General features: G+C 42.6%; 1 protein-coding gene and 1 pseudogene across 1 annotated transcript in view; one reads left to right on the forward strand and one right to left on the reverse strand.

The window, feature by feature from the left end:
* Positions 1 to 341: 341 nt before the first annotated feature.
* LOC110043333 (endothelin-converting enzyme homolog) overlaps positions 342 to 23,787 on the reverse strand; it is a 246,397-nt gene continuing 222,951 nt past the window's right edge. Inside the window, exon 19 of the mRNA XM_089282468.1 lies at positions 342 to 608. Within this exon, the coding sequence (XP_089138594.1) occupies positions 509 to 608 (100 nt within the window). The 3' untranslated portion in view covers positions 342 to 508. The remainder of the gene's footprint in view (positions 609 to 23,787) is intronic.
* Positions 21,073 to 22,401, forward strand: LOC149116704 (uncharacterized; annotated as a pseudogene).

A 23,787-nucleotide genomic window follows, 5' to 3' on the forward strand; every position in this document is an offset into this window, starting at 1 on the left:
ACTTTATTCTCAAAGGGACTGCGAATGGCGGTAGCCGAGGCACGCTTATCCCTTATGGTGATATTTGTTTTATTACTGTTAGACTCTGTGGGACTCCGAACCATGGTGTCACAGAACGTTCACTCTCAGAGTTACCGGGCAGTGCTAAATGACTCCACAGTTTCAGCGGTCTAGTTAACACCACCATTCGAGGGTACAACCCACGAATATGGTGGCGTGGATCACAATAGTTCTGGACCTCTGGTAGTATCCAGGCAAAAGAATACTCGTGGAATAATTGATAAATGAGTATAGATTTAAACAACACTCTTGATCTTGCAGCCTGAGATATTAACATGTGCTGGGACTATAAATGTCTTTCTTTATTATTCAATGCTGTATTTGCAACACAGGTGCTGACAAGAACCAATTAATTGTTAAATACATATTAGTCAAGCAGAAATCTGCAGTTTCCCTGATGTCCTGAAAGCGTTATGCCTTGTCACACTGCCCGTAAAACGGAAAGCGTTCACCAGATGGAACATTTGTTTGCTGGATTCATTCTGGACCCAATAGGACAATTGTAAGCTGTGGCGAACTCTTTGGAGTTTGACATCTCTCCGATAACTCTGCAAAGAAACGTCGAGAAAGACAGTGGTAAATTCTACTGTAGCCAATTTGATTTACCCGTCGATAAATTGCTGTGGTTTTGCTTCAATGTAAAGCCCTCTGATTGGGAAGAAAAGATTACGTGGTATCCCAAGGGCGTCTGGTGGTTTACTACTTTTACTGCGTGTTTTTGTTATTGCTTTAGTGATAAAAACCGCTAGAAAACTGCCTCATCCGGCCCTCGGATTCCGGTTGCGTTTAACTGATAATGAGGTGTTAAATGGTGCTCATCTATGAAATTAGGAAAGCAGCCGCTTTGCGTTCTCGAGAACTGAGGCTTTTTCCAATTGTAAAAACTGAAACTTTAACATGATTTGACGTTATTACACCCTTTAGCATCGTTTGGTGTTTTTTAAAAGCTGGGAGTATCATGGTAATGACTTTTTGTCGGTGAAGTTGAATAAGAGGGCAATGCAACCAAGTGAGATCTTTACGCATAAAATCTCATTTACGAATCTCACATTTATCTAGATCTCTTCAAGGTCCTTAAGTGTACATGTCGGTTTAAGAGCTAGCTCTGTCTGAATACGTACCGAGCCACCGATTAGTTAAAGAATGAAATACGAAAAATTGACGAACTATTTCGCCTTGCGTTTTACATAGGACGGCCAGTAAATTTACCAAAATTTAAAAAGCAAATTATCGTTCCGTTCATCAAACATTTTGTTTGGCAATGTATATGTCAGAGATTTCATATAGAGCCGTTCAGACGTAGACCCCCACGGAGAAGACGTGCTCAATCGTTTCGCATAGTTTGTTGAGTTATCACTGTAGTCAGGAAAGAACTCAGGATGATGTTTTCACATGGCCCTTCGAAGCGGATGAGAAGGGAAGCTTTATAAAAGGGAGCGATGGAAAGAAACACAAAGAACTCTTTGAGCCATCACACTCTGGCATTTCTATTGCGAGAATACAGTATTTGTATAAAGTTAGTCATTGCAAAGGGTCGTCATTATGTCGCTGCGCCTTGTTAAGTCAAAGAGAGTTCGCAGCGGACACATTGTACAAGTACGACGAGTAATAAACGAAGCAAACGAGTTGGCAGGGAATTACGATTATCAAAACCCCGAACACCGAAGTCGAATCTAACATTGCAAATCTACCCTTGCGAAGAAGAAGGAAATAACCGCTGCCCTCAGTGAAATTATTTGAACCATATTAAAGACGAAAACATCGAAGTAGAGATTGCCGAGTCTGAATTTATGGATGAAATTGACAACTACTTCACCATACTCGAAGACACCAGGCGCATGGAAACTAAGCAAGGGCAAAGAAATTCTGCGGAGTGTTGATTGTTGTTTCGTTTGTATCAGGAACAATCAACAAGGTAAAAATTGGCATTCGGGATACTGTTGCAGTAAGTGCCAAGGACGGCACCACTGAGGTACCTCTGATCCCAGTGGGACACCTGCAAGTCCAGCTGCCATGGAAAACCAGAGAAGAGGAAGAGTAGTCGGCAAGGAATCGTCCGGGGGAGTCAGGACTGACAACCATCAAGCAGGGTTGGGTCTTACCCAGTCCATTATCAAGTGCCTTCCTTAAGCACCACCATCAATCGGACAAGTACATATGCCATGAAATGCCAAGTCACAAATCACTCTTCTAACCCAGACCTGCAGGAAAGCAAGGTTGAAAGGTTTTGGAGGCTGGAACGCCTGGGGATATAGTTCCTTATGAGGGCAGCATTTATGATCATTTCCAACAATGGATACGCTACCAAGAAGTACAAGGCAAGAAGTACAAGGCCAACCTTTCCTGGAAAGAGTCACAACCCATGCTTCCTCACAATTGGAGGCAGCGTGCCGAGTGGTTAGAGCGCCGGGTCTGAAATCAGTAGGTCCCGGGTTCAAATCGCGTTCTGACCGCTAGCTGATGTTGTTCTCGGTAGCCCCGAGTTCAACTTCTCGACTGCGCTTGTAAATAGCCAACTGGTTTGCCTCGCGTCATTTGGAATTCTTAATCTAGTTATGTTTATTCGAATATTTATTTATCATTTTTTGTTTACATTGGTCCTGAAAAGCCCCAGTAGGGAGTGGCCAATTAAGTATACATACATTAATTAAAGCCTCGGCAAGTTTCGCTTGGACAAGCTATACCGAGAGCTCGAAATCAAATGGATAGACAACACTGAACTTATCAGTTTGGAATGGCCTGGTTTTGTTGAATTCAGGTCTTTGTTAAGGGGTCAGGCAGATATTTATGATGACTGTCAACCAATTTTCATCCTAACTTCATAAGACGAAAGTTCGTTCTGCGGGGCAAGTGGAGTGACTGAAAGACAAGCACTTTCTCACAAGTCAACACATACCTCTTGTATTACGGAAGATGGGCAGGAACACCAGGTATCTCCTTTGTTCCAAATTTAAAGTTCTAAGTGTACAGGAACGTTTCACTGACGTACAAAAACATGGTTTGGGCTTTCGTGGCCACAGTACCTTGGTGTAGCATTTTTTTCAAAACGAAAACGGTGTGACGTTAATGGTGTGCGTGGTGTACGTGGTGTACACAATGCATCAGTACAAAACTTAAGGAATGTCACTTCAACCGAAAGCAGTGAAGAACTATCTGCTATGAAGCCCACGGTTGTTTAACAACTGTGTCGGAACTTTCATGCAATTTTAAGAAGAAATGGCTCCGTTTACAGGAGAAATCGAAGCAATGTTTACTTAAGTTGCCGTTCCAGAAAATCAGTTCGCCTGTCGTTTTCTGTGACATCGAACCCGTGGATCACAGACGGAATTCTACCAGTAGGTACAAAGCACAAGAGGTAATAAGCCACGACCCTCGCAGTGAAGCAAACTATTTACATGAATGACTGTTCTAAGTCTGTTAAATCAAGTGACAAAGTTCTGGAACGACAAGTCACCAAGTGGAGTCGTGAAAATATCATCCTACCTGTATCACACCTGCTCTTGGTGTCAATTTGGCTGCTGATTCCCATTGTATTGTCTACGAAGTTGTGAAGAGGAAAAGAGACGACTTTTGTTTGAAGATTCTGTTACAGACTTAAATCAAATCAAATCAAATACAGGAGTTGTCCAAATGGCAAGTAAGGCTGGACGAAATTTCACAATTTCTTATCCTCCGATTCTAGAGTCACGCACCTGGCATACCACCTGTAATTGAGCTTCATATGCTAGTTAGATGTGCATTTGTATAGCTCAAGAAAACCTTGAACATACCAAGATTATACATTGTAGGATGCTGTCTTGAGTTCAACCTTATCTCCTGAGCTGTAGTAATGAGGCAACATGATTGCATCAGTTACTCCACCTTTTTGGACAGACAGCAGCACTATGTTTCATAGGATTCGTGGATTGGTGAGGCGCCACAGACATTATTGCCCCCCAGACTGGTGAAATCCTTAACAGAACTGAACTCAGGCAACGGAATCACTGTCCGAGAGAGATGTTGTAAGCAGAGGACAATCAGTAACATGATTACATCTGGGAGTCGTTGGTTAAATAGTCCTACCTTCGTACTGCTACCTAAAAGAGATAAGCAAAGAGAAGTTGCATGCCAAGCAATCCGATTATGACTCACATGGTTGGATTGGAAAGAAAGATTCAAAGAACGAGTACTTTTCTTCAGCTATGTAGTCATCTCTGACAAAATTGCTTACAAACTGGTTTCCTTGTCTGGTTATCTGCCACTGTACACAGCTGAAATCTGAACTTTGTCTTTTCTCTTTGTTGGGTGAAGAGGGTGGCGAAAAAGCAAGCGAAAATGCTTGTTTCAGTGAAACAGACTGGAGCGTACATGTATGATAAGATACAAATTATTGATCAAAAGTTTCTGGCCCATGCAGAACTTCCGATTTGAGAAAAAAGGAAGCGCTATTGTGGAAGACCATCTTAGGCTTCGATGGACAAAGTTCTGTTTTGACTTTTTCCCTGAAATCGAGATGTTTGACTCATAGTTCAACTTTAAGATCATGCGAAATGCTTCGTAGAAAGCCATTTCGGCCGAAGAGAAATTAGAGCAGTTCAAGAGACCTAAAGAGAGAAATTGAAACAGCAGCGCTAGCCATTACACTTGAAAAACTAAACAGCTAATGCCGAAGATGAGGGTGAGTTAGATTGAATAAAGACTCATTTTTATAAACATCTGTATTCAGACAAAGGAAGCGATGGGTCTACCATCGAGAAACCATCTACTGAGCCAGTTTCATTGGAGAAGGTAGTTCAGACCCTGATGGCAGGTGAAGGGGAGGTAACGGAGAACCTTGAACCATTTATGTCATACGGCCAAGTCCACATCCTAAACGGCATGCAGACCAACAGCGTTTATGTTGCATAAAGTTGCCCTGGAAGTGCTCCCTACAAGAGTGGAAGGAAAAAACGCGAACTCAGCTAACACGAGGGCGTTGCTTGATACGGGAAGCACGGATTGTTAAACCTATCACTGTAAAACCAAAGTCGGCTGAAAATAGTCTAAGATCTCGAAGCTTTAAGAGCTTCTGCCTGAGAGACCGGGGCAGACTTGGAAATGAAGGTCGGCCGATTTCGCTTAAAATTGGTACACAAAGTCGTTATGTGGACTTATGTAATATGCTAAAGTTTCAGGTTCAACGACCTTCTTTTAGCCGAGTTCTGGATATCAGCCCCTCAGGGGTCCCCAGAGGCAGATTTTTAGTGTAATTTTGGCCACTTTTCAATCTCTCTTTTAGCAACGTACAATTAATTTCAGACAAAACCAAAACCATATTTGTAATGCCCTATCCTTAAGCTTCAATGGATAAAAACATTAGCTCACGGGAATTTTTCGTGAGCCCGTGGCTGTGATCGTAACTTGGTCCTATTTGAAGCATATGGGAAGCAACCGGAAATGGTCTGTTTTTCAGACCGCATATTTTCCATGCCCAAGTTTTATATCGTGAAGTCTTAGTATCCCTGCAAAGTTCAGTCCTTAGTTTAGTAATACCAAGGAAAAAATACTAAGGTTGAGGATTTTTTACTAAGAAAAAACTTACGAGTAGATGACTAACCAGGCCACTTCCGGTTAAAGTTTCAACAAAGCGTGTCTGTAAAAATCAGCCATTTGATTTCGATTAATACCTTTCTTTTCTTCTAAGTTGTGAATTAGAGACTCTGATCATGAAGTTAATTTTAACTGAAAAGACTTACCGTTAATCAGAAATTTTCATGTGATTTTTTTAGGACCGATCAGATTTCGGTCTGGCGGCGGTTATAAATTCTGTGGAAGAAGTCTTGAAAATTACAGATAATGGAGTCGCTGGACTTCTTTGCTGAAGAAAAACAACTTATCAGTCACTCTAAATGCAGTCACAACGTCTCTCATGACACTACTTGAAAATCTCTTTGAACCTTAAGGAAATTTCGAATATATTTATAGCTAATTGTAAAATTAAATGCAGTCTCACTATCCCAGTCTATACGTAAGGTGTCTGGATAAATTCACTTACTATGAATACTTACTTGGCTACTGGTGTAGAGGCATGCCCCTTTCTTATAATCCCTTAAAAGTGAAGCAACATTTAAAACCTTAGCCCCGGCGATAAATTGATCGTGAGTGCGTCGTTGCGAGTAATGAAAATTCAGGTTGATTCATACCGTACGTGACGAGTTCACGACACGCCAACTTATCTGAAGTTTGCTAGCTATGATTGTCTTGAAATTCATTTTTTTCTTGTCTAGATTTGTCTCCTTGATACTACAGAGAATAATTAGGTATAGAACTTGCATGAGAACCTGAAGAACGAATGGATATGTTACAGAATATTTATTCATACCCAATCCCCTGGTGCAAACGGCCTTGGTATTATAAATTGAGGAAGTCCAAGATGGACCGTTTTCCCTGCCAAGTCGCTGAATGTCTGACTAAATTACCAGAAAATTACTCATTGGCACACTTTCCCTTTCTCTATCGGGATTTTCCTTTTGTTGCTTTCTCAGTGCACAGAGATCCAGACTAAGTCGGTGTACCGCATATATCCAAAGATAGGGCAGGGGAGGAGTAGATTTTCCTTCAAAGACTACTGCTTATAGCACCCTAGTTGTAGGATTGCTGGCCCTTAACTCCGATTTCCATAATAAGAAGCGATAATCCCCAGAACGACCAGTATGCTTGGTGTAGGTGGTATGGTAAGTCGTCACAAAGTCCAGTGCGTCATGCCTGCTGGAGCTTAAATTGGTTATTGCTCTTCTTCCTTGGACAGGATGATAATCACCGGCTTTCATTTGTGGAGAGAGTGGAGAGAGACACTGTGAAAGAAACTTGCCTTTCCCAAGACGACATGACAACGCCCTAGTAACCAGGAGCGCTCGATCCGGATTCCAGCCCGCTAACTATTAGGCCGCGATCGTGCTATGTGCTAGGCAGTTGCCAGTTGTGTATAGAATCCGAACGCGTTACTACGTTAAATGTTTACTTCAGTGTCGTAAATTGATAAAATGCAACCGTGAAATGAATATATGGCCAGCACGTGGACATCTTGCTGGCTGGATTGTTTATTTACAAGAAAAGAAACTATCTGCGATCAATTTAATTAAACTTACTAAATCAATTCAGTCTTTAAGCGAATTTGTTTCATTTGAGTGTGCTTGAAAGGCAGAGGAGCGAAAAAGTCTGGCTATTACAATTTAGTCTCCTGGAAAACTGAAAACATGATTATACAGTGTCCCGTTTGGAAAGAAGATGACATATGCGGGGCACGAGATAACAAGCCACCAGAGCCTGATGTGACTCTCCCATTAGCGACGTTAGATCGAGATGTTGCCCACCTGCTGGTCAAATTAAAGTGGGCACTGGTGGTAATAAACTGGCCACGTCCCATAGAGTTGACAATTTCCCTGAATGGAAGTTAAAATATGAATTTAAGAAGATTTCCCACGTCACCGCCGAAAATTCAACCGTTTGAGTGACCAAAGTGGGCCATGTCAGCACCCTTTCCATCAAGGAGAAAAAAGAAATTGAAGACATCAAAGAAGGTTACCGCTGACGTTTCAGATAGCATATTTCAGGCGTTCAGCATTGTAATACCTATTGCATCCATAAATATCCAAGGTTAGAGTGACTGCATGCATGTTCATTAGACATAAATTTATTTTGCACGTTCAAAGATTTTTTTTTACACGCCTTAATGTCTTTAATTCGTTCCATTGGTTCAAGGATCGTTGTTCCATCATCATCTGCATACACATTTGAACAAAATATCTCTAACTTAAAATTGTCTACCCACCCACAATTCAATTTCTAACATTTTCGACGCCATAGTGGTGTTGTTTCACTTGAAAAGTCGAAAGGGCTTGGAGATGAATTAAGTAGTTTCACATGCTCAATATTAAATCACAGCGGAGATGCTTCGCGTGTCATGCTCAAACAACGTAATCTCCTGGCGAAAATAGGAAGTAATTTGGCCCTCTATTGTATCACGAGGCTTACTTACTTGCAATCTCTATCGTAACGCTGGTATTCTTATCTAGAATCGATACAAAAGAGGAGCTAGGACGGAAGCTTAAAGGAAAGCACCTCTGGGTGCGTCACAATAAAGTCGGAAATTTCGGTACCACTAGTCACACAGGGTATTTGTGATCTTCTGGCAGGGGAAAGGAGAAAAAAACTCACGGCTTAAAATTCTAATCATGGTGAATAGTCAGCTATGAAGGCACGTGACGTTAGAATGTCATAAATTTCAAAACATCCATCATATTGAATCCACCGGTGTGGATTTCATGACTATTCCATGAAATCAAAATATCGTTTTTGTCAGGTATAACAAAATTAAAAGAGAAGAGAAAGGGCACTAAAGGAATTAAAAAGGTGCAAAAAAACTATGTTTGTCCCAAGAAACCTTGACAACGTCAATAAAAAACAGAGAATCAGATGAGAAAAGTCAAACTTAGGGTAATTATGCCTGACAAAGCAAGGTTGCCATGGAAACAAAGCAGAGTCCCATAAATAAGGCTTGTTTTTCTCAGCTTTTCCCACCTAACTTATACACTCAGTAAACAACTTGTTTCATTGTATTTTGATTACTTTTCTTCTTATCAACGTATAAAGTTTCCCCTCACCTTCCAGTCCCCTGGGTACAGGGTACAAATGCTACATAAAATTTAGTTTCAAATCCGTCAGTAGGAAAATTAATTTCTAGTTTATGGTTTGAAAATATATATTTCCTTTAAATAATTTACTTTGGGATCATTGATTGTTTGTTAATTGTGCAGCTGGTGTCTAAAAATCTCTCCTAAAAAGTAATTAAGACAGGAAGTGCGTAGTAAGTAATTTCTCTAAAAGTGTTTCGGAGTAAAAAAGCCTCAACCTTAGTATTTTTTCTTGGTATTACTAAACTAAGGGCTGAACTTTATAGACTTCACGATATAAAACGTGGGCATGGAAAATATGCGGTCTGAAAAACAGACCATTTCCGGTTGCTTCCCATATGCTTCAAATAGGACCAAGTTGTGATCACAGCCACAGGCTAACGAAACATTCCCGTGAGCTAATGTTTTTACCCATAGAAGCCTAAGGATAGGGCATTACCAATATGGTTTGTACGTTGCTAAAAGAGAGATTGAAGAGTGGCCAAAATTACACTAAAAATCTGCCTCTGGGGACCCCTGAGGGGCTGATATCCAGAACTCAGCTAAAAGAAGGTCGTTGAACCTGAAACTTTAGCATATTACATAAGTCCACATAACGACTTTGTGTACCAATTTTAAGCGAAATCGGCCGACCTTCATTTCCATGTCTGCCCCGGTCTCTCAGGCAGAAGCTCTTAAGAAAACTGAACAATTCTGCCTCCCTAGTAGAGCGTGACTATGAGGTCAGAATGTTGGGTAAGCACAATAGTCTGTGGTTACAACACAACATAATGACTGCCGTGGCTGTACTTCCTTCTCTGAAAAGAAGGCTGTGTACAGATGAGCAGTTGCACTGCAGATACCAGAACTTTATGAACAATCTTTTGACAAAGGGATATGAAAGAAAGTTGACAGAAGATCAGGTTGTGGTATGAAGACCCAGGAAGTGGTACCTCACCACTCTACAACGTCTTTTTTGTGTATACCAAGAAAATACAAGTGACAAGTGTGATATTCAATGGTATACCCAAGAGAGCCTTGCATAACTATTTTATACCATGCCTTTGTTGCCTTGGCCAAAACAATCAATGCGACAAACACGCGGCGCATGATGGGAAGGTTAGATATAATAACGTTGAATATACAACGGCTTTCCTTTATTCTGAATGTCTATTTTCTCTCATCTCATCTCATAGCTCATTGTGTCCCGCAGGACACCTAAGGCCACTTATAAATGCCCTTCACCCATCTTGATCTCTCGCGGATGCTGTTACAGCCCCCCGTGACTGCTATCCCATCTACTTCCGCTCTCTCTCTCTCTCTCTCTCTCTCCACTCCTCCTCCAGGTCGTTCGTGGCCTGCCCGGTCTTCTTTTGCCTTTTGGTGCCCAGGTTGGTGCAGTTCTAGTGATCTTATTGCCGTCTCTCCGCAGGACATGTTCGACCCATCTCCATATCCTTATCTTCACAGACAGTGGCAACACATTGGCCCGGCTGTACAGGTCCTTATTTGAGATTTGGTTTGGCCAGAAAACACTCTGTATCTTTCTCATGCATTTGCTTTAAAAAGAAACCAGTTTGGTCATGTATGCAGCCGTGATTCTCCACATCTCTCTCCCATACAGTGAGATGGCCACTACATTGGTGTTGAAAAAAAAATGCGCAGCTTAGTTTTAGAGCTGTACTTTGATGATTTCCATAGGGGCTGTAGTACGGTAAAAGCACTCCTTGCAAGGGCCAGTCTTCGTTTGATGTCTGCTTCTATGCTGCCTTGCTTATCTAACACTTAGCCGAGAAAGGTGAGCGCGTCAATCTCTTCTAGCTCATTGCTGCCAAAACTGATCGGATCGTTCTTTTTGCAGTTCAGGCGCATTGTCTTAGTTTTGCTTGGGTTGATGTGAAGACCCACCCCTTTACCTATTTCGTGAAGACAGGATGTCTTCTACTGGATGTCTCTGTGTTTGCTTGCTAAGAGTGCGATATCATCCGCATAGTCCAGATCTTCTAGGACAGTGGTGAGATTCCAACGCAGTCCTCTTCTATTGTCAAGCGTTTTTCTCGTGACCCAATCAATCACGATAACGAAGATCAAGCCAGACATAACACAACCCTGCTTCACACGGCTTCTCACCTCGAACCAGTCTGATGTCCTTCTACCCTCCAGGATGCAGCTTACGCTCTTATCATACAGGTCTCTGATGATGTTGATGTACATACTAGGGATGCTGTACTCTCGCATGATGACCTATAACTCCTCTCTGATAACACTATCAAATGCTTTCCTGAAGTCGACGAAGTTCACATAGATGGGGGCCTGCCATTCCATACAATGTTCAAGGATATTTCTGAGTGTGCATATCTGTTCCATAGTTCCCCTTCCTTGCCTAAAGCCAGCCTGCTCCTGACACAGCCTCTCATCTACACCCTTCTTGATCTGTCGATCATTAATTTTATAATGGCACCTCTTATCTCGGTCAGAATCTATACTGAGCACTTCTTCCAAGTGCTCCTTCTTTTAAGGATGTCCTCTTCATTCATAAAAGTGCACCTAACCCCAAAAACGTTTTTTCGCTAAAACGATCCCACTTGTTATTTGAAGCATTTGGTCGAAAAAATGTTTGAATTTGATTGAATCCTCGATTTTCTATGCCCTTTCAAAGTCGCGCTTGAAGTGTTGCACGACCGCCTTTTAGGGAGTCTGGGGCGGCGGTTGCTGATGACGTCTACCCAGGAACCAAACACAATGGCGCCTCAGTCAGCTCTGTATTTGCTCGAAAAAATGGAAAACAAAACTAATCGTTCCGATGTATTTTGGGACTAAAACGTTTAAGTTTTTTTTGCAGAATCATTTATTTTTCGTCACTGGAGTAAGAGTTAAGTTTCGATTCGGAAGACTACAAAATAAACTTCGATCGAGCACGTTCGACAACTGTGAACTCGCTGCTTGGAATTTTGACAGCAATTTGCAATATTGCAAGCGACGAAGGGGAAGACTTCTTTGCAGACGAGCTGCCTGAATATTAGGAATGGAAAGCTAGATACGAAGTGGAGGAGCAGGCAAACGAAAAGCAGGAAAGTTCACGAACCCACGGGAGAATGGGCTGAACAAAATGGCAGAGGCGAAAGAACACAAATTTCGAGGCTTCCCGGAGGCTTCCCTGTACGCGTCTTTCGTATACTTTATGGCCACAGCAAAGGAAATGGCAATGTGTAATGACTCAAATTGCACCCGAGCCTGAATCCAGGTCTGTTACATTTGCACAATGTAACGTTCGAAATTTCGCCATCACGAGTAATCTATTAGACAACCCGTGACTGAAATATTTATTTATTATATTTATTACATTTTTGGGGGTGGTCCGTAGAGGGGGTCCGTAGGGGGAGTCCGTGGACCGGTCCATGGGTAGTCCGCGGACCCGGTCCGTAGTGGGGGTCCGCGGACCGAGGGTCAGTGTTTTCGGGTTACCCGCGAGATTGAGCTACGAATGGAAGGTAAGAACTTTCTTTCTTACCGTCGGCATCTCCTTACGCTGAAAACAGCTTTTCAGCATTTTCTTTTTGGGAGGTGGGCGGGGGGGGGGGGGGGTGGGGTGTTAAAAAACCAAGTCTGTTACATTTGCACATTGTAACACTCGAAAAATCACCGACACGAGTCTGAATTTATCAGACCACCCGTAAGTGAAATCTTTATTCATTATTTTTACACTATTTTAGGGTGGTCCGTAGAGGGTGTCTGTAGGGGTAGTCCATGGACCAGTCCGTAGGGTAGTTCGCGGACCCGGTCCGTTGTGGGGGTCCGCGGACGTGGGGGTCAGTGTTTTCGGGTTACCCTGTTTATAGCCCGTTTCCATTTGTCCTTGGCGAGAATGTATTTTGTCAAGGTATGATTGTTCTATTAAATCATATCCAGTTTGTATTTTACTTTCTGGAATGCTTCATGTTTATACAAGTGACCTACGTGTTGCAATTTTGGAGACTTGATGACATCCAAAACACTGGCTTCGATCGATTGAAAATCGTACTGTTTGGGCCTGTATTTTTGAAGCTGCGGGAAACAAGGGGGGAAGGAAACATTTCATACAATTACTGATTTCACATTGTCACACGTTTTGAGTCGTAACTCCAAATAACCAATGTAAGTTTTTCTCAAAGTTTGCAGTGGAATTCGTCGGATAAGCGAAAAGGATGTGTTCCCTAAGCGGTCCGCAGATAATGTTACGCGGTCATATTTTCGACAATATTGCACAGAATCATTGTCGCACTGCTGATTTCCAAAGCTTCGAAAAACTCTGCGAGTTCAACAGTTTTGTCATCATGTTATTCTAAAGGATTAATCTTCGACTTTTATCGAAATCAAAAGAGAAATAAGTGTAGGTTAGCGGCGTACAGTTGCGACCTATTTACATATTAGTATATCGGTCGTAACGCTTCTTGATCATGATCGATCACACAACTTTGCCGGTTATGTTAAAACTACTGCGGGATTGGAAGATATAGCTTGTCGGTAGTATTTCTACAAATTTCTGGTTAGCTTTAAGCGGAAAATTTATGAAAATAGCGTTTGAAATTCTATGGAACAAATTCCAGTGAGAGTTCTTCAATGGTTCTCACAGACTCAGTTCGCTTGTTCCGGTTCGACAAAATCAACCATCGTTTACGTCTTTATTGTACCATTAGCCGATCATCGTCAGTAAATTGTACAATATATCTGTCTTTAAATCTGGGATATTGCTGCAACAGCCTGTAGCACCTCTGGAAAGCGTTTCCACGTGCTTTCGAACGCGTAATGCGCCATCCTGAAGGAAATGACAGGACGTGAGAAATGCAACCTTCATGGGTAGACGTCACAAGAGCCGCTTGACCCATTCTCCTCAAACTCGGTCGCGAAACAAAATGGCGGTGTTTTGAAGCTGTTTTCGAGATTTCGTCGGGGCACAGAAAATCGAGGATTTAACGGCATCCAAAAATTGTTTCACAGAAGTATTTCAAGAAACAAGCAGATTCGTTTTAGCGAAAAAAAAAATGGGGTTAGGTACACTTTAACGGCTTTCCACGCTTGTCTCCGATGGCTGTCACAGTGTTTGTCTTTGCCTGAACTGTCTGCTACGTCAATCGGCTCTTTGATCTGCCTTGTTTCATCCATTCTTCTGTATGTTTGGGCACTAATTCAGTGACTTGATCTTTCTCCTTTCTCCGAGAACAGCATCTGCACTCTCACAGCATACCTTCTTCAATTAATTGTAGCCAGTCATCCTCATTGTTGGCTAATGTTTCAAATCTGTTTCGGATCTCAATATAGAACTGTTCCGCTGCATTGAGATCATGTAAATGTGCCTTCCTCGGAAACCAAACGAGTTCTGAACATATTTGTTTTTAAAAATGGAGAGCGAAGAGAGTAAGGAGAAACGTGAACGTCGTCGTAAAAGACAGAAAAGGAGTACTGGCTCTGTAGAAAATTCCGAAGAAGGCGGAGAAGAAGATGTAGCTGTCAGCCATTTGTCCCTCGTGCCAAAATAGCTCATTGCAACTTAATGAGCTGTCAGAAGGGCTTGACCTGGTATTATCGTCTATTCCCGCTATCCACTGAGAAAGATGTCATGGAGCTTCGCAACGATTTATCGGAGCTAAAAGAAAGCTTTGTCAGTCTCTACAACGAGGTGGAAGTGCTTTGCGGTGAAATAAATACTGTGAGCCAACGTCTTGGAGCTACCGAGAGCACCATACAAGAGTTAAAAAAGTCCCACGACCAGCTGCTTTTGCGGAATGTTAGGCTGGAAGCTAGATCTAGAAGGAACAATGTGAAATTTTTCCGCCTCCCTGAAGCGCGTCAGGCAACCGATAAATAAGATACGGAAGAGGTCTTGTACTCTTTTCTCGTTAACATCCTTAAAAATGCCGAAAGAAATGGTCGAAGAGATTTCCTTCGAACGAATTCACCGAATGCCGACAAAAAGAGCAGACGAGACCTCGAACGCTCCAAGGCCCATAATTGCAAAGTTCTCTTTCTTCCAACACAAAGAGCATATCTGGCGGTACGTGAGAAACCTCAAAGGCACCAGTTTTGGCGTGGCAAACGACTATCCCAAAGAAATCGATGATATACGGAAAGCGGTCTACCCAGCGTATAAGAATACAAGGAAGAACCTAACAGCAACTCTTGGTGTCGACCGTGTTATTATACAAGGCAACGTCTACCGTGGTGAGGAGACAAAGAAGTTTCCATTGCACGCTAAAATTTTGCATCCTACCGAATGAAGTTTTTGACTCTCTTCTAATAACTGAACACAAACTGGTTTCCTTGAAATTCTCAACTTGAAAAGCTGTACTCACGATACGTAGCAAGTGTAGCTTTTAATCATTATTTATATGTAATTTTTTTGTTGAGTTACGTCTGTATGTTTCGTATAGTTGTAATATTTATACTAACAGCCAAAGCCTTAATTGTGCTTCATATTCTAGCTTTGTTTCAGGCCCTCGTTTCTTTCCTTGCACTTGCGATAATTACGTTATACTTCTAAACGTTAACGCAAGACCTTTTACCTCTGCTCGAGCGGTCAAACCCACAAAAGGTAAACTCCTGATTCTCAAAGTAAATTTTATCGAATTTATTCAAATGGCTTTTAATGTTATGACTTTAAATGTCCAAACGAAGGCAGATTTTCAGATGGTTGCATCAACAAAATCCTGACGTTATTTTTCTTCAAAAACCTTTTCCTCTGCGGAAAATACCAAAACATGGGAAAATGAATGGGGCGGGGAAATTTTCTCCAGCCACGGATCTACGCATAGTCGAGGCGTAATAATTCCGTTGAAACCAAAAATCGATGTAAAACTTGAAAATTCAATCAAATTCAGATAAGAATGGTGGGTTTATTTTAGTAGAAGCAATTTTCGACGGGACTAAGTATATTTTTTTAATGTTTATGTGCCAAACGAGCAAGCACTGCATGCGCAAATTCAGTTTCAACGGGACTTGATAAATAATGTTATCAACCATTATGCAAATGAAAGGTCATCCTTGGTGGTGATTTTAATTGCGCTCTGCGCGACATTGACAAGCGCGGAGGGCGTCCCACTGCACAAAAAAAAGTTGATGCGTGGTGACAAATACATGTAGACACACATGTATAGTGATAGTTCTGGGGCCGGGCAAGTTCGGGCTTATTATGAATCTCGCCTGGCGGCTCGACTCAAAATAAGCAGCCCGAACTGGCCCGTCCACAGAACTATCACTATACATGTGTGTTATACCACCGGGATCGGCACTGTCTGCCCCGAAATCGTCATTACCCGACACCGCAGAGCGCCGCCCCAGAGAAAAATCCAAATTGAACAAGGGCATGTCCTGGCATAGAAAAGCTATGGCCGCGTCAAGGTTTTCAGCCAATTAAACACGCCGAGGGTTTTGCTATAAATGGCCGCCATCCGCACCCACGAGGAACTGACAGCCGATTTTGCCGAAAGGTATAACGAGGTAAATGAAGCCCTCGAAGAAACGTACACCCGCTTAGAAAAGCTCGAAGATTCTAACAAAATTTTAAGAAGCTTTGCTGCTTTTGGAGCACGGTTTTTGGCTGCGAGGATAGCGATCGCTGTGACGAGGCTACATGTAGCTTTCGGCCTTAGAAAGCAATTGAAGATTGGCGAGTCTTGGGTATAAAAAAATGGCCCGCGGAAGAAGAGGGCCAGTTGATCAAAGCCAAAAGAAGGCAAAAATTTCCAAAAACCCAAGAGATAAAGGAGGAAATAAGTGGTGGCGCTTTGGAATGCCGAATGATGATAAAATTTCATTATTTTTACCAGAGGATTTTGTTGACGAGATGAAACGAATGAATCCACAAGAGGTCGCCAATATTCTCTTGTCAAAATAAACAGGCAAATTCACTCCAGCATAAAATTCCTGAGCGTCCAAGAAAATCAGCGCTGGAGTTGATTTTTTTATTTTTTGAAATATTGTTTTTAGGGCGCACAGGTATGCGATCTATTGTTTTACACGTACACACCTATTGTGACTTGACGTAAAAAAATAACGGGCGCGTGATGTTAGTCTTTCCGTAGCAACCAACATTGAATTACTGCGTGCTTGAAACGGGAAAACTAGTGTATTGAAACTAGGAAGTTTCCCTACAAAGACAAAAGCCTGTCTTAATTAGCCTCAAGCATGGCAGCGACGATCTCGCGTGTAATATCACGCACGTTTCTCTGCCACTCAGGCGTGAAATATTCATTCACAAGACACGCAATCAAGTGAACACTGACAATCATGTTTTTATAATATGCAAATGACACTTTGTGTTTTCAAATGTCAATTCGAAGCGGTGGGGTCGGTTATTTTTTTTTTATCAATACGGCTTCAACTTTGCCGCGGATATCTTTCTCCACTTTTTCAACATCAACAATCTTTCTTAGACTACTAACAAATACAGTTACACGACTTACACTACAACAAATACAGTGACGACAAGGGACAAAGAAAAAAAGAAGAAAAATAGATAGTTATCATTACAGATTGAGGTTGTACTATAGAAACATGAAAAAAAAACAGACCAAAGGCATGTGGTACATTAAAGGTAAAATGAGTTATGCAGTAATATTTGTCAAAGCATAATCTCTAGGAAGTAAATTTAAGTTTTTCAGCCATTCAGTAAGTTTATTCCAAAAGTGACATATTTGACGGCGTGACCAAAAGAGATGAATTATTGACTCAGAAAGGTATGGCAAAAACTGCACTTTTCATCGCCCTGTAGACCTTTTCTAAATAAGAAGTTATTGGTTGGTACACGTCTATGTAAGAAATTAAACTGAAACTCTATCAGCTTAGTGCTCTTTGTGCATTTTTTAGCTAAACGATAGGCAGCAGTCCAATCTATGTTGTCATTTATTGGTAGGCCACAATCCTCTAGCCACTTCTTTTGACTTGACGCTGGGGTTAAACTCTTGTTACTAATCAGTTTTTTAGAGCGGAGCTCCGGCGGCCGGAAGGGCCGCCAAGCGGAGCCCCATACTCATATAGGAAAGAAAAGGAAACCCATGAGTTGATTTTCTCATGGTTATCATGGCTAGCGGTATTGCTTGTGGGCGCGTACGCACGACAACGACGACGGCGGAGTTGCTCAACATGGCGGCCATACTCCAAATAACAGGTTGACAGAACACAGCGGTCAAACGTCGGGCATGCGCAAATGGGTACATTTTTGGCAGCCGCGCGCCAATTTCCCGCGCAAAAATTTAAAGGAAAACAACCGATGTAACGCAAAATTTACGAAAAAATTTGAAAAGTTCATAGAAATCTGTAAAAGCAAAAGAAATTAGGTAAAAGGAAAACTTAAGACTTTTCAGGCACAAAGTTAATTAATTACCGATATTCTGTTGATTTACCATTTTGTTTTAAGCTTTACCAAAAAAGTTTATAAGTCTTGAAACCCAGTGTCATGCTACGAGCCGACGGCGTAGTATACATTTGTTTGTTTCTATTTATCACACGATGCGTGACGCCGGAAACGGACGACAAGCGGTGTGTAAAAGAAGAAGAAACTGAAGAAGAAAAAGACAATTGCAGTGATTCGGCTTCGCTCAGATGAGCTGGAAAAATCTTGGCAAAGACTGGGAGGATTCCGTCCGGATCCTGGATTTGTCTGAAGCACAGGAACGAGATGAATCGAACTACAAACGATGTTCATGTCCATCGTCATAGGGGCATAGCTGGCCAAAATACCGATCCCAAACCACAAACTACAAACCTTGGACAAACTGGTGCACTAAATGCAAAGTCGAGGCGGACAAAAAATTCAAGAAGCACGGAAAATACATACCGCGGAAAGGAAAGACCTGCAACAAGCAGAAGGCAGAACAATTTTTAACTCTTATTTCTGTTAGCTCTCGTTGTACAAGCTATAATAATACACATGAAAAAATTACTCGATTCTGATTGGCTAAGAGCAGTGCAGTTCAAGTGTAACACCAGTGCAAAAAGTGTAACATCAGTGCAAAAAGTGTAACACCAGTGCAAATTACACGTCGAAATTCTGGATTATGATTGACTGAAAGACAATAGGAACTTTTCTAAGAAAATGATATCACGTAAAATGATGACGAAAATTTTGTACTGAAACTTTGAAAAAAGTTTTCTCAAATGACAAAAAAATGGCTTCAAGAAAGATCTTCCGGCACTTCTTCCGCGCGAATTTTTTCATGTTTATATTATTAATAAGTAATCATACGGTTTTTCTCGTTCAATTTGGAGTTAATTTGCACTTGTGAGTTTTTCAAAAAGCTGAAATTACACTCGCCGAAGCGGCTCGTGCAATTTCAGCTTTTTGAAAAATTCAGTCGTGCAAATTAATTCCAAATTGAACTCGAAACCGTATGATTACCTATACAAACACAAACAAATATATAAATAACGAGGACAGTGTCATTTATAGGATGCCGATGACCCCCGAAAAGAACAAGGTTATGAAAATATTTTGGCCGCCTTTAGTTGCCCCATAGCTCGCACATGCGCAGACGTTTGACCGCTGTGTTGGTTGACAGAGGCATGCAGCCTTGGTTTACCGTCTACTTCCTTGATATTGAACATCCATGTTATGATCAATTGACACCTGTCGAAACAAGGTATCCGCTGACCAGTATCACGTGACCATATCGCGGGCTCAAGTTTACAGCTCTTCAAGGTCACTTGTTTTTTTGAAGTTGACCGCTGACCAAGTGCTGGTTCTCGATTGGATCGCGGGCTCATATTAGATTAACTTGTTAGACACAGGGCAGGATTGTTCGGAAGCTAGTTAACGCTAACCCAGGATTAAAAGTTAACCGAATTATAACTTTTTCTTCTATACAAATGTTTTTTGCTGTTTCGTTTTGTGTATATGGTGATCATTAAAACTCAAAACAGAAGGCCAAACAATATACAGAAAACCTCACCGCAGAGTTACAAAACTCAAATCAAAATTCTACTTTTTTCTGGTTTAGCTTAATCGGGCTTTGAACAACCCGTCCCAGGAGCTACGCAATTAGGCTGGCCTAAATCTATATATTATATTAACGTAGTTGTTTTTTTGACTTGTAAAATTCTTGTTGTAAGTGGCTCATATTCGTGGTCGGTGTTCTGTAAGTCTTGAAAATTAGAATGAGTCCGAAGAGACTTTACAGCCGATATTAATCCTTAGAAGCTGAGAGGGTGACGGTCTATTTCATACTTACAGCGGAAATCATTTAACGAGAGAAAGTTGTTGTCCGGTCCTAAAAGATGTTTCACCCAAGTTATTCCCTTCGTGAGCCAATTTTAAAAAAAAAAACTGTCTTATTGGCTATCTTTATTAGGGAGTTAGGCCAAAGTTGTTGATCCAGAAAGTGTTCTGTCGATGTTATTTCAGGTTCAAAGTTAACTTCTGCCCAGATTCCTAACAGTTCTTTTAAAAAGGCATCCGAAGTTGTTATTGTCGATAAGGTGTCTCTACCGTTGAGGTTGTAGGATAAAAAGTTTTGACAGGCGTCCGTATTTTTTGAGGGTTATATCAAAAAAGATTTTCTATTTTCCCTTGTTGTTGTTATCTAAATATTTTTTAATCCAGGTGGTTTTGAGGGATTTATTGAAGGAACTAATATCAATCATTTTTAGGCCACCACACCGAAATCATTGATCATTACCTTCCGTTTTATCTTGTCGCCTTTACCATTCCACAGAAAAGTGTAGAGTAAATCATTTATTTCATTTAAAACCCTGTAGTTTGAGCGAAGAGGCTGGCGAATCAGCTTGGCTCGGACTTGTTCCTTCAGGACGTTGTACTGCTGAAACTCGGAAAAAATGATGTCAAACTCGTGGGCAGACACGGCATTGTTATTCAAAGCTTTGGATAATAGTCTGCCGACTGTGTCACGTTTGGCGACGGCGAGCGTGGTAATCTCTTGATGCTTTTTAATTGTTGCCTCAAATTTCCTGCTGGCGATTATTAGCCCCGAAGAAACGAGAGCGAAACAACCGCCAACAACGCCTAAGGGAATTGTGGCCGGCAGGCCAACCACCGACAGAGTCGAACCAAAGCTCGCGCTTGAAAACGCTGCTGAGAGAAAACTGGAGCCCGCAGCACTCCAAATAACGAATTTTTTTGCCCGTTTGTATTTTTTCACAACGAGGCGATGGTGGCCGACCTCTTGGTCCAAAACTTTGGCTATCTCGTCGATCTTTTGCAAACGGAAATTTTCAGCTGGTGTTGTCAGTATGGGATAGAGAGGCTCCGGAGAGCTTTCAGGAGGAGCGGACGGTAGAACGTTCGTAGACGACATGGTATAAAAAGCGTTAATTAATTTCTAAGTCAAATTCCAGAGGCATGCCTTTGAAATCAAAGAGCGCGCCATGTTCAGGTAGCTGCCGGTTTCGCCCCATGGCGAGTTCGCCCCCACTGAGTTCGCCCCCACATCGACTCAACTTGATCGCCACCAACCAGATGGAGTTGCATATGGAGATTATTCTCGTTCTTTTACCTACTGCCTTATTAGATTACTGGCGGCGAGGAAACTTCGCTTGTTGGTGACTTCGCTCGGTGGAGAGCTCGTTGGTGGCAAGTAACCTTTGGACTTTGTTGCGCGCGCGAACAAGCGAACAATCATCATTTAAGCTTATCAAACATACATAGACTGAAATTGTTTAATAGCTCGATAACAACTATGTAAACACGAACACTAAAAGTTGGGGACGAACTCGAACTGGAACTGGAACTGGAACTCGACAACTTCACAACACTGATTACGCTTTCAAACTCTATAACCAGGCCCAACCAGACCAGCCAATAAAACCCCCCAAAGAATCCCGATTCGCTGACGTATATCAGCCCAGTGAGTTGCAGAAACAAGGCGAGCTGCTTTTTGTGGGCGGCAGCGCGCTCGCTCTCGGCTACGCTGCTTTTCGTTTTCTTTGAATAAACACGCTGTTACAAAATATGGACGCCAAGCTTGTCAAAATCTACTACAGCCCCCAGGGCTACTGGAAAGGCATCGCTGCCATTAAAAAACTAGCAGACGCTGCGAAAGTCCCTGAAGAAACTGCCAAGCAGTGGCTCATCAAACAGGCTCTCTGGCAGATCTATCTCCCCTCGGTGCGCTACATCCCTCGCCCCAAATTCAACGTATCGGCACCTAACGCGGTCCACCAAGCAGATCTTCTTTTTCTGCCTCATGACAAGCTCCCGCGCGGCCGCAAATCTTACAAATACACGCTGACCGCTGTCCACGTCACCAGCCGTTACAAAGAAGCTGCGCCTCTGACCTCCAAAGACTCTGCTGAGGTTGCGAAAGCTTTTCAGTTGATTTACAAGCGCAGCCCTTTGACGTGGGCTCAGCTGCTGCAGGAAGACACTGGGCGCGAGTTCATGGGAAGCGTGACCAAAGAAATGGAAAACCACAAAACAACCATTCGCTGTGGGCGCCCTGACATTCACAGAGACCAAGCTATCGTTGAACGTTTCAACCACACGCTCGCCGAGCGCTTGTTTGGGCGTCAGTATGCCGTAGAAATGCTGTTGCCTTCTGGCGAGCGGTCGACTGCCTGGGTCAAAAGGCTACCCGACGTTGTTGCCGCTCTTAACGGCGAAGTCACTAGTCTTATCAGGAAAAAACCAGCTGTCGCAATCAAAGAGAAATCTGTCACCTCCAAACCATCTATAAAGTATTCCAGACCTGTTGGCTTGAAAGAAAAAAGCTCCCCCTGTCATTAATGTAAGATGTTTGCATCAGCCCGGGGAACTTGAACACCTTGTTCACCTGCATGCCGTAGATCTCGTGGCCCTCCCTTCGCAAGATGTTCATCCCGTGCCAGAAGTGCTTTTACTCGAACAGTGCCTCTTTGTATTGCTCATGCTGGATCTCTTTTTCTACCACGTTCATTTTTACTCCCTTGGTTTTCTTGACATTTTCGGCCGTATAGCCACCGCTTCATCAATCACCCTTCCCGCGCACTCGTCTTTCATCTTCCCCAGCACCTTTTTGTTTTCGCTGCTGTAGAGCGGGTGCTCTTTGGGATAATTGCTTGTATCGTACAGGACGAGGTCTTTCGCCATGTCTCTGTAGACGTCGTCCGTCTCGATTTCCATGAGCAGGCTGTCGGTGTCTGTATAGATCAGCTCGCACTTTTGCCCGTATCAGGCTTTCATCTGGTTGTAGAAGAAGTCATACATCAAAATCTTGCTGTTCTCTAAGATCGTCATGTCGGTGTAGATCGGCTTGTCCAAGGGCAGCCGCGTTTTGTGCATGTGGATGCCCGCCAGGTCATTTCCAAATATCTCGTGCCTTGCATACGAGGGGCTGGCCACCAGGCGGCGGATATTGTCGGTCTCCCAGCTGCGGACGATCTTTACGTCGACGCGGTTTCTCAGGTTTTCCATCGTTTTGCCGAACACCAAGTTGTTCATCAGTCTGTAGAAGTTGGTCTCGAATTCGCTCTTCCCTTCTTTCCTGAACTCTGTGTTCATCTGGATGTAGGGCTCCATCCACGGCTCCTGGTCGAACTCGATCACTCGGGGGACCTTTTTCAAACGCATCCCCTGACTGATATAAAACTGCAGATTCTTGCAATGGACAATGTCATTGCTTTTGTTCTCCAGCGTGAACACCAGTTTCTCGCTTTTCGAGAAGTCCAGCCCCAGATCGTCCATCATTCTTTTTTGATACTCTGACATCTTCTCCACCCCTATTGCCTTTTTCTCTGGTGCAAGAGGATAGCTGTCGTGGGCTTCCTGGAGCTCCTCCAAATACTCCAAATTCACCTCCAGGACCCACCCTTTCTTCGAGTTTTCTTTCAGTTTCATAATTTGCTCTTGCGTGGACATCACTCTCTTCCACTTGAAGCCCCATTTGGGCAGCGGCAGGCTCATTGCCCAGCCATACAGTTTATTCGCGTCCAGGTACGTGATAAATTTAGAAGGCTTGGCGGGGTCGTAGTCGGCAGGCCGCGGGTTTTTGGCCTTCAAGTACCACTTGCTCGCCATCGAGATGCCGCCCGCATGCCTTTTTCGATGAACAGGTGCAAGTATAGGTTGGTCAAAAACTCTAGCTCTACGCCGGTCGTTTTCAGCAGCACGTCCCAGCTCAGACCGGGGACTGTG

The sequence above is a fragment of the Orbicella faveolata genome, unplaced genomic scaffold, assembly GCF_042242905.1.
Source record: "Orbicella faveolata isolate gen_17 unplaced genomic scaffold, um_ofav_v1 contig_12, whole genome shotgun sequence".
NCBI classification, from domain to species: Eukaryota; Metazoa; Cnidaria; class Anthozoa; order Scleractinia; family Merulinidae; genus Orbicella; species Orbicella faveolata.